The sequence below is a fragment of the Halichoeres trimaculatus genome, unplaced genomic scaffold (assembly GCF_033239565.1).
Source record: "Halichoeres trimaculatus isolate MK-OKI-2021-1 unplaced genomic scaffold, fHalTri1.1 fHalTri1_scaffold_3, whole genome shotgun sequence".
In the NCBI taxonomy this organism is placed as follows: Eukaryota; Metazoa; Chordata; class Actinopteri; order Labriformes; family Labridae; genus Halichoeres; species Halichoeres trimaculatus.
This window is the reverse complement of record NW_027437181.1, coordinates 8,294,979-8,306,928: the sequence shown is the minus strand read 5'-3', so window position 1 is coordinate 8,306,928 and position 11,950 is coordinate 8,294,979. Positions and strand designations below refer to the sequence as shown.

Genomic DNA, 11,950 nt, shown 5'->3' with positions numbered 1-11,950 from the left:
GACTGGACAAATGCATGGATGATGGACAGATGGATGCATGCATGGATGGACTGATGTATAGATATACTAGATGGTTGGCTAGATGGACTCATAAATGCATGGATGATGGGCAGATGGATAGAGAGATGGATAAGAGGATTTATGAATTGATGAATGATAGATAGATAGATAGATAGATAGATAGATAGATAGATAGATAGATAGATAGATAGATAGATAGATGGATACATAGATAGATACATAGATAGATACATAGATAGATGGATAGATAGCTTTTTAGGACAGCCCTTCAATAGGGGTGTGACAAGATCTTGGGAGATTAAATTGTGATGATTTTTCTTGTTTCAATGAAAAGCTGCCTTGTAGGTACAGAGCAGAAGCCTATCAGCATACACATGTCAGACAGCGAGCTGTTCAAGTTTCTATTTGTGACCTGTGGGGGCAGTAATGCACCTTTGCATCATCTAGTCTATCAGAAACTGACAAAAAGAAGGAAAGGAGCAGGAGCAGCAGCCTATCAAGCACGGACCGAATGATGTGTCTTGTAGTTTGAAATTATCAGCACCCAGTGGAAATAGCAAACTAAGTGACACGGACAGTATTTAACAACAACAACATTTAACATCGCAGCACACAAAGATCCACGGCAGTTTGCTACTTGACTCCACTGCAACTGTGATAAAAACTGTCAAAGGCCAGACAACACCGGCAGACACCTTTGCATCTTAACTTCCTTCCTTAACTTAAAAAAAAAAAAAAAGGTCACTCAGTTGGAGGGCAGATAGCCAAGTGGTTTAGGCCGCGCTACATGAGGTTTGCCCTTGCACGGGTGGCCCGGGTTAAAATCAAGCCAACGGCCTCTTTCCTGCATGTCATTCTCCACTCTCACCCTGTTTTGCGCTCTATCAAAAAAAAATGATCAGTCTCTGTTTGCACTTTTTTTGCACTCTGTAAGGACAAAATAATACTTTCTTTACAGTTTTGTCCATATTGCTAGCACTTAATAAAAATAAAAAATATATATTAAATTTTATTTGTGGAAAGCAAGTTCAACAGTGAAAAGCTCGTGCCTGGGTCATGCATGAATGCAGTGCTGTAAAACAACATCAGGAGCAGCAGGAGGTAAATCTCACACTGCTTCTGAACACACTCAGGGTCAGGAGTGTGTTCTTAACCTTTGACCTTTGCTCTGTCTGCGTGTCTTTTTTTTCTGCTGCTACACTGAGGCAAGGAAATAAAGTCAGCGTGGGTGTGCAGTCCCTTTAACAGCCACTTGAGGCTGACTCTACGAGTGAGTCAGCCTCCATTTGGTCTCATAATGTGGACTAGCTGCTGCATTAGGACAGAGTAACTGACTCTCATTGTTTCAAGTGCTCTCCTCCTGATAAATCAGCAGCTTCATCAGACTGAGGATGGAGGGGGGTTCACGTGGAGGGACAGGGGTTGTTGGAGGCGTGCTGGGAGGTAACGGCCATGACACATTAAGTAGGACCCATTCATTTATTTCATTATAAGGGCTCTGCAAACCTGCGGCGGCCGGATCACGAGAGGGTCGTCATTAATCCATCACAAATGAGAACCTCAGCTGAGCAGCGTGAGTGGATATTTACATATGTGATGGAGAAAACACACACAGGTTCATGATGTTGGGTTAGATGGTTACAAACACGCACTGACAGAAAAAAATAGTTGTTGAAGAAACAGTTTTTAATACATTAAAAAAACATCAATTTGTAAAAAAAACTAAAAATACAAAACCAGACACATCTGTAATCTGCTGGTTGGATTAACATCTTGAAGTGTGACAACCTTTTTAAGATAATACACAAATTATCATCTCTTGGTCTGCCTCCCAGACGCTACATTTGTGTGTGTGTGTGTGTGTGTGTGGAGTGAGTTTGTGCTTTAATATGCAGAGTAGCAGTGGCGGTCGTGGTCCTTCAGCACGCTCCTCATCATCCCCGACACTTGAGCTGCACTTAGAGTTAGAAAGGAGGTAGACCACACACACACACACACACACACACACACACACACACACACACACACACACACACACACACACACACACACACACACACACACACACACACACACACACACACACACAGGCCATTATTTAGTAGTACTGGATCTCCAGATTACCAAAACAAGAAGCCAAACTCCCACAGCCTGAATTCAACTGAGTGAGCGTTTTATTTTAAAGATCTTTATTAATCAGATAAAATTCCCGCTCACACTCTGAGGAAAGTTGATGTCAGGTAATCCTCGGTATGAGAGCTCAGCATCCTTCAATGGATGCAAATAAGAGCAGAAAAAAGCTGCAGTGTAGAGGAACCACTGTATTAAGACGCAGTTCCAGGATAGAAAAGGCTGGAAATATTCCAGGGGAAGTTAAGATGCGGTGCACATACTTGTTTCTTGTTTTTCTGACTTTGCAGGCCAGTTACACATTTACACATCCTGGTTTAGAGGGGCATTTGTTGAAACGTTGATGCTACCAGAAGACGTGTTTTACTCCATTATCCGAATAGTGAAACCTGAAACTTATTGAAGGACACAGATTGAGCCTGTGATCTTTTTCCCTTATATGTTTCTAAAGCTCTGAAACTAAACCAGACTTGTTATTGCAGTTTGTGCTCATGAACAACTTTTTTGGCTTCTGTCGTTTGCTCTTGAAAGATGACATCTAACAACAACAGCCCGGTGCAGTCACAAACCAGATGCATTTGTCACATCGTGTTGGGACATTGTGTTTTAATTCAACACTTATGTTTGTATTTTATTCTATTCTATTCTATTCATAATTTATTTTTTACTCTGGCAAAATAGTTTCATGATGATGATCTTATTTTATACATCAAAGAAATTACAAAGGCCTATAACATTATTAGGGCCTAAGCCCGCCAACAACAGGTGCAGCAAAGGCCCTCTTGAAACCGTTCTGATTATTCTTTCTTTCTTTCTTTCTTTCTTTCTTTCTTTCTTTCTTTCTTTCTTTCTTTCTTTCTTTCTTTCTTTCTTTCTTATGCTGCTTTAACTCCAAATTGTATGCCTTCAGCTCGAGTTATATATGAAAGCTCCACGCTACAAAAGTAAGTCATGGCAGAAAATGTATGCATCCAGTGTTTTGGTGCTGATACCTGCTCCACAGCGCCCCTAGGTGAGGACAAATGCACCCCCTCCTGCTACTTTGAGCTACAGGCCTAAATTTTGTTTTGTGCTAAACAATCATGCCAAGACCTACAAAAATAGTCTCTTACAACCACAGTGAATTGGGAAAGGGAAGTGTGGAAATTGGAGTTTCCAATGGAGTTGGAGTTAAATTGGAGTTAAATTTTACGTAATATTTAGATGATTTACAGGGCACGTATTTGAATGAATTAGTCCCAACTGTTTCCTTTTTTATTTCAGGAAAAAATCCTTTAAGATACAGACTCTCTCTAACAGGAAACCCTGGCAGAGGTAACAGCAAACAAAAGTTTCAAACTAGAACTTATTTTATCGATGAATAAATCAAAAGTGTTTAGCATCAAAACATGTACACCCACACACACAAAGATGAGACCATCTTTGATACCCAATCCTGGCTGTCGAGTGACCCTGAAGCTCAGACCAAAACGAATCAGTTGCAGTTTTCCAAGTGGACCCTGTGACTTGGTTCTGAGAGTGTTTACAAAGTCACGATCAAGCTGCAATTCCAGATCTGAAACTATGAAGCTATGAAGTGTTAAAAGCTGCAGTTCCTCAAGTGTCCACTAGAAGCTGTCTGCAAGAAGCACCAGGAACCACATACACAGTTATTCAAAAAGCTTATTTTTACAGTAGAAATTAACATATTCAAAACTTGTTGATTCAAAACTTATTTTTAATCTGAGTAGCTCATTTCTCAATCAACACACTCTGCTGATTTTTTTTATAACTCGTTATTCAACTCGGGAGTTTTGCCCATATAAGGACATGGCTGAAGTAATGTTTCTGCACATTTTTAGTGTTTACACTTAAAGTTATTCCAATTAAGTTCTGAAATGAATCTTCTTTTTGTACAGTTGACCTCCACATTTGTCTACAAAGCAAGGGCAGAGCCAGGATTTCAGTTTTTCGTGGGCCTAACAAATATCATTTGGCCCCTATATTATAAAAGTAAGTAGATCACTGAGATACTACTGTCACAATGTGTGGTTTTGATGCAGATTTAGTCACTTTTTGCACCTTTAATATTTGATTGCAAATGTTTTAGTGCAACAGACAGACCCGTCTCTTTTTTTAATACTCTAAAAAGATTGCCAAACTTAGCTGATTTTATAAAGACAGGGCATCTAACAATAACAAAACAAAGATAAAATGACAGTGAAAGCAAAATGGATTTGTTGTTTCTCCATCTTTTAATTTAAAAATAAAGAGCTTCAACCGGTGTGTGAAAGTAAAATCAAATACTAAGAGGTATTAAGCAAATGATATAAAACTGCCAGCACCATAAGCAAACTAATTTTATTCATCATCTAAGACAGTTTGTAAGTTAAAACACTAAATCTATCCCACAATTCTGCATCATGGCTGGATGTGCTCTCCCTTGACTGTAAAGTTAAAATCTTTGTGTCTTGGTCGCTTATAAATCAAGTTATCTGACGACATCACCTCAACCTGAGGGGGGAAGACTTTTTTTCTTTTTCAGAGACGTCTCTGCATTATTTATCTCCAGCCTAACGTCATGTCTCAAGTTGCAGGTCTGCTCTGTAGATCATTGTGTAAGCACAGTGCAAGCTGCAGCAGCTCCTTTAAAAAAATGCACTTTTTGCATTTTGACCTTTTGAACATGTCACACTTTGAACCTTGCTTTATTTCAGCTCCCTGCACTCTCCCTGATGTACTTCATTCTTTTAGCTCTGGACTAAAACGGTCTCTTGTTTTCCTGATTCTGGTCGTCCTCCCTTCGTTATGCACTGAAGGGACATCCCTCCTCTGTTTCTCCTCCTGTGCTCTCTCACATTCTTCCTGATCAAGGCTTTTTGGGGAGTTTCTCTGCTCTGACTCCAGGCAGTGAGGACAGAAGGCGTCGTCTGCTGTACAGACTGTAAACCCCCCTAGAGGTTAAAGTAAATAAATAAGTAAAACAGACTTGGTTTGACGGTGACACCAAGACAAGGTGTGTTTTTGCTCCGTGAAATCGGGGGGAGTCAGTGTTAGCCTGATTTTGTGGAAGTGATGTGGTTTAAGGGATTGAAGGGGAAGTTTGGGGTCATCAGGTTGTGTCAAACAGGTTCCACAGAGTCCAGATGTGTGTGAGAGGAAGGGACGAACGTGTGTGAAACCAGGAGAATCTGCGATTGCAGCATCTGCAACAAAACAGAGAGGAAAAGAAAAAAACAATTTAATTAATGTTTTCTATACACACACACACACACACACACACACACACACACACACACACACACACACACACACACACACACACACACACACACACTAACAAGCTAAATGACACAAAGAGGACTCGTTGAATATTCATCGCTGTTCATGTCACATTGGCTGTTTTGCAGAGCAGAAATAGAGAAAGAATATTCATCAAAAAATGAAACAGTTTGTGCTGCAAAACTGTAAATTTCACAAAAATAAACAAATAATCTTTATAATCGCCTTTAATTTTTTTTTTATATTGTTAATGTTGCTATAAATGTATTATTTTAATCACTGAATACTATTAATGTGATGAATCTGCTGTTTTTGCCTCGTGCTCTCTGAATAGCTGCAGAGAAGCTTTTGGCAGGAAGTTAAAAATATAAAACTATAAACCTTTAATTGCCTTAAATGCGAAAAATGTCTTGAAAATTTTACAGTTATTTTAAATACCAGACCTCTCACACACCTAAATTTTTTATTTGTAGATGATTTTTTTTATTTGTTGTATACATAAGAGCTGCAGACATCATGAATAAACTGTTAAACTCGTTTTTTTAAATTAAAATTTGAAAAAAGAAGTTGAATTTAAACCACTTATAATGTTAATAATGGTGATTATATTTAACTTAGTTGTTATAACAGCCATAACTATAACAAAACATTAAAAGTAAAAAAAAAACTGCATCTCTAAAACAAACAGAAACCACTACTTCTATGTGGCTGAGTCATAGTTTGTTAATTAACAATTAATCATGACATTTAAGAAAAAAGAAGGAATACAAATTCAAGATCTGAACTTGCATACTTAGCTTTAGTTTATTTTGACTTAGCCCCTTAGATAAATACCAGCCTGCAGATCTAATTGTTCTGATTTAATTCAGATGTTAAAAATCAAACATTACTTTAAAATAACATGTTCTTATCTGTTGTAATTATTATAACATTTGATAAAACTTTTAAAAAATCTTTTTGGTTGTTTTTTTCCAAAAAATAATGTCCAAAAAAAAAAATCAAATCATGATGTAAAATATGATCATTCTTGAAGTACAGATACTGGATGGTAAATGGCTCTAAGAAATAAAAAAAAGTTTAATATTTCAAATTAACAAACAAATATAAAAAATAATAAAATGGAAAAATGAAACATTTAACAGAAACAAAAAAGTCTTTCTCTGAATAATCAACTCTTTATTGGATCTTTCTTTTCCCAGCGTCTCCTTCACACTTCACTCTCCGTGCTTTCCGATCGTGTCTCTGCATCCTGAACGCTCTCTGTCAGATTATCAGCTCAGGGGTCAAAGGTCAGACGTGTGAAAGTGGCTGTTTGGTGTCACCCCCCCTCACATCTCCCCCCCTCCTCCTACCCCCGCTCCTTTAAGGTCCTCTGGGAGAATTAAAACCTTCAGCTCTGGGTGTTTAAATCCTCCCTCTGAAACATCTGAAACATCATCACCACTCATTCATTCAGCTGATTCACGTGCTGCCTTTAGGGACTCGAAACACTGCGGGAAAATTAAACTAAAGATTAATAAAACTGACCAAAATAAAATAAATTCAACAAAAACATGAAAATAAATGTTTATCTTATCTAATCTGTTTCATTTAATTATTATTATTATTTTTAAATTAAGTTATCCTTTCAGCAGTTCATTTTTATTGATTATCGATTGTCTTGTAAATCGTTTAAATTAGTCTGTTCAACAGTGAAGTGTCTCTTATTTAGTTACCTATTGAAATAGTGAGCGTTTCAGTTGTTTCATGTAAACTGGTCGTTTTTATGTTGATCAGCATTAATGTGACCAAATTAAGTAAAATCAATCACTGTCTGACAATTAGCCTAGTTATACTATTTTTTTCTAAGAACGTAATAACCCTTTGAAATTAAAACTACAATATGATGATTTACCCATTTAACTGTCTTTAACTATGATAATAATAATAATAATAATAATAATAATAATAATAATAATAATAATAATAACAAAAACAATAATAAAAATATAATATCAGATATAAATATAAACGTACACGATTTTAATGTCTAAAAAACGCAGTTTTGACGTTAAAAGAGGTGCAAAGTTCAGAAATAATATGAAGGTTTTTGTTTTCTATTAATTTTGACAAAAAAAAGATGATTTCAAAAAATATATTTCAGCTTCAAATTAATAAAAATGAGCAATCAATAAATTTTGTGTCAGGATGCAATCAATCACCGGATCAACATTAGAAGTCTGTCTATTAACATTTATGATAAACAGTTTTGACCACTAAGCAAAAAAAAAGAAAAAAAAAAGAAATAAAAAAAACTAAGGTCATTTGTGATTTTTAAACAAATGATAGTGAAGAAAAAATAATTCTGATGTTGGAATGTTTTAACTTTTCTCCTTTCAGTGTGTTATAAATATACATGACGAATGAGAAATTTGACAGGCTGAGCGTTTGGAGGAATAATGTGGTAAAAAAAAATGAACAGATTTCTTCAAGTTTGTGTCGTGATTCTTATTTGTAATAAAGCTCCGGAATATTCAGCTCTTCCACGGTAAATTTCTCGGACAATAAAGAATAAAAAAAATTGTGCGGAAAATTAGGATTATCATATATAAACTGGTTTATTCGGTAGGGATGGCCGGTCGGTTTGTTCGCAGAAGCTTCAGCTCGCAGCTGCTCAAGAAAAAAAAAACGACATAAAACAGAAACAAAGCAAATTGCCATTAAAGGCGCTCAAACAGCAGCTCTCAGCGGATCTATTTGTCAATGCAAATTGTTGGGGGGCACCCAACACCCCCCCTCCCAAACCCAAACACACACACTTCATACCCACACAAACACGCTGTGCGTAAAATGTGTCCAAACATACCTCCACAGAGCGCCGCGCAGCTCCGTCACAAACATCCCCAATAATCAGGCTTCATGCTCGGCTCCTCTCTGCTCTCTGCGCCGCTGAGGCTTCAGATGAAAATGTCTCGTGTTGGCTCAGTGCGTCCATGTAAATACGTGTAAATGAAACCACATCGTGCCCCCCGTTTCCCCCCCTGAGCCCCCTCCCTCCTCCTTCTCCTCCTGGCTGTGATCATGTGATAGTGAAGAAGTGGCCCATTAATGAAGCTCCTCTCCGGGGGTCTTTTCTGCTGCTGTCACCGCTGTCCAGCCCGCACACGGGACAGATCGGGACAGGGACATGGAGGAGGCAGCAGCCGCTTAGCGCAGCTCAGCAGCGGGGCAGGAGGAGGACGGACACCGCGCTGCACCTGCCGGGGACCCGCAGCAGGCAGGCTGGGAAGCTGAAGAGGAACAAGCCGCTGCTTCTGCAACTTTTCCTCAACTTGTCTGCGGACTTTTGGCTCCAGAGTGAGCGTGACAGACGGAACCATGCGCGCTGACACCAGGCAAATCCGTGTCCGCGCGTAAAGCTGCTTCACAGAGTTGGAGCTGTTTGAGCAAAGTTTGGAGAAAGTGAATCGAGTCTTTTCTGCTCCTGTTGAACTGAGACTGAACTCATCCCGGGTTCTGCCCGGTTCAGCAGCACCATGCCTCGCCCCGGGAGGAACACGTACAGTGACCAGAAGCCTCCGTACTCCTACATCTCCCTTACGGCCATGGCCATCCAGAGCTGCCCGGAGAAGATGCTCCCCCTCAGTGAGATTTACAAGTTCATCATGGACCGGTTCCCGTACTACCGGGAGAACACGCAGCGGTGGCAGAACTCTCTGCGCCACAACCTCTCCTTTAACGACTGTTTCATTAAGATCCCCCGCAGACCGGATCAGCCCGGGAAGGGCAGTTTTTGGGCTCTCCACCCGAGCTGCGGCGACATGTTTGAGAACGGGAGTTTTCTGCGGCGCAGGAAGCGCTTTAAGGTGGGCAGCATGCAGGCCACGGACCATCTGGCTCCCAGCAAGCCTCAGGACGCCGCTCACTACCTGCAGCAGCAGGCCAAGCTGCGGCTGAGCGCGCTGCACGCCGCCGCGCACCTTCCACCGATGACAGGCGGATACAACCTGAGCTCAGTGTCGCAGCCGTCTGGCTTCAAACACCCCTTCGCTATCGAGAACATCATCGCCAGAGAGTACAAGATGCCCGGCGGGCTGGCGGCCTTCTCTACCGCAGGGTACCCGCTCCACAACCAGCTGACCCCGGCCTGGCCGCACATGTACGGCTCCAGCATGATGGACACAGCGGCTCCCCTCTCTATGGCAACCAGCGACTACTCAGCCTACAGCATGCCCCTGAAGTCCCTGTGTCACAGCGGACAGACTCTGCCGGCCATCCCGGTACCCATCAAACCAACCCCCACCTCCATGGCGGGCCTGCCGGGGCTGCCCACACACATCCCGGCCTTCCTTGCGAACTCTCCCCAGTCTCTGAGCCCCACATCCCCGCAGACAGCAGCCGGGCAGAGCAGCCCGGCCGCGCCCGGAGAGGGGCTCTCCTCGTCGGCCTCTGCGCTGCAGCCCGCGGTGACTGTGCACTGACGGGACTCTGAACCGCTCTGACTTTTTAAAAAAACATTTCATAAAAGAAACAAAAAGAAAATAACTTTTGAAATTCCAAAGCAGTGTTTCATCTCCTGGACGAGAGTGAGGAATTATTCTTTTTCAGTATTTTTGTTTTATTTTGTTTCTCTTTCAGTTATTTCCAGAAAAAAACGATCCATCATCCTGAGCATGTTTTCCCCTTCATTTAAAGAAGCACCAGGTTGACCTCTGACCTCTCAAAGCTTCTTGATAAATTGTATTAAACATTTTGATTTCAATCAGAGCCCAAACTGATCTCTTCCGGCCTGCTTTGAGTCCTGCAGAGCAGCCAGAGTCGGTGTGTTTTGGGGTCGTGTGGTGACAAATGATCAGGCTCTTTTGTTGCTTGAAGTCTTTTCTTCTCAAAGTGAAAGAAAACTCTCAGATTAATGGCTCTTAAAGATTCCTCCACTCGGGCCTCTCTGTGCTGCTTCTTTTCTGCTCTGAAAACAAAAGTTCAACCAGAGGAGGAAGTTCATTTTTCACACCTGCAAGAACAAAATTCAGGCATCCTAAGTGAACCAAACAATCTGTTTGACATTCACGAAGAGCTTTGGATTATTTGGTTCTGAATTTTTTAAAAAAATATTTTAAGCTTTTGAAGTCAGATATTTGGTTTTATTTAGCACCAAATTTCATCTTCTTTAAAGTGCAAAAACAAAATCTTCCTCATTTTTTCCACCCTGTTTTAACTTCTTCTTCTTCTTTTTTTATCCATGAAAACAATCGCAGAGAAGAGGAGATAAATAAGACTTGAATCATGTATTTATGTCAGAGCTTCTGTTAAAAAGAGGATGCAAGGATCTATCTCTGATGCACTTTTTTAAAAAAAGAAACTAGATGTTTTTTATTATTCTGACAGCTGTGTTTTGGTTTAACTTGAAGTTTTTTTTATTTTATTTTATTATTTTTTTTTATTTTAAAGCTGTATAAAGAACTGCTGTCTGTGTATTTGTACCGCTGCATGCTCCTCCTGTCTGAACATGTGAACTGTTTCAGTGTTTGTACTGTTTCGGGGGCTGAAAGCTTGAAAAAAAAGCATGAATATGAACGGTGGACTTCTCATTCCCTGCGCTCTGTCTGTGAAAAAAGAAAGCTGAATGGAAGGGGAGAAGAGGCCTGCAACACACACACATTCACACAGTTTCCTGAATTCCTCCTTAATCTGAGTTTTTTGGGTAAAAATCTCCAGATTTCAGGAGCTTGAAATTAACACTTGGCTTCTGTTAAAATAAAACTGAACTCTGTGTTTGAATATTTCAGGTATTATTTAAAAGAAAGAAAAAAATCTTTATCTGAGGAAATATAGACACGGTTCATTTTTTTTTAAATTTATGATCTGAATTTCTCCAAAAAAGGTTTAAAAAAAGAAAATCAGATCTATGAATTTTAATGTTGCTTCCAAAATTTATCCTCTTCATGATGATTAAATTTATCTTCACACCGCACTGAACGCCCCTCTCCACATGCAGATACAGGCTTCGAGTGTAAATCCTTAAAAAATCCTAGAACTCAAACCTTCACCTGCTGCCGACTCAGAGATTCTCTTAAACTGGAATTAAGACTGAATTATTGTCTTTCTGCAGAGTTATCTCACTTAAAACACCAGAATTAAAAGGCAGCTGTGAATTCTCAACACTCTTAAATATTACACAGACTTGAGCGCAGGTGATGTGAATAGACATTGTTTTTGCAGTTACACAAAATCTTTGTTTAAGATGTTTCTTCATTGTCAGTGCTCATATTGTGCCGATACAGATTTTCACTGGAACATTTTCAAATAAAATAAAAAACTCTTCATAAATCTGTGTCCTCACCTATTTTTTTATTTTTTCACAAAATCCAGGAGAGACACCTTTAAGTCTGAGATAAAACAGTGCTTAACCTTCTTATCTGCAAAGTCAAAGACCTCTTATTCATTTAGATGGAGTTATTAACCAGACTGTAGGGAAATGTAAGTCAGCAGCAGCAAAGAATCAACCAGCAGGTATCAAACAATGCATAAAACAACTTCAAATGTTTGGTCAAACTATATA

At 39.7% G+C, this 11,950-nt stretch overlaps 1 protein-coding gene across 1 annotated transcript; it reads left to right on the top strand.

The window, feature by feature from the left end:
- Positions 1-8,486: 8,486 nt before the first annotated feature.
- Positions 8,487-11,680, top strand: LOC141787928 (forkhead box protein B1-like). The gene has a single exon (XM_074666673.1). The coding sequence runs from the start codon at positions 8,928-8,930 to the stop codon at positions 9,870-9,872; it is 945 nt and encodes a 314-aa protein (XP_074522774.1). The 5' UTR covers positions 8,487-8,927; the 3' UTR covers positions 9,873-11,680.
- Positions 11,681-11,950: the final 270 nt, after the last annotated feature.

Bases quoted from the DNA above. Each gene is read 5' to 3' on its own strand.
- LOC141787928 (XM_074666673.1), top strand. From the start codon at position 8,928: ATGCCTCGCCCCGGGAGGAACACGTACAGTGACCAGAAGCCTCCGTAC.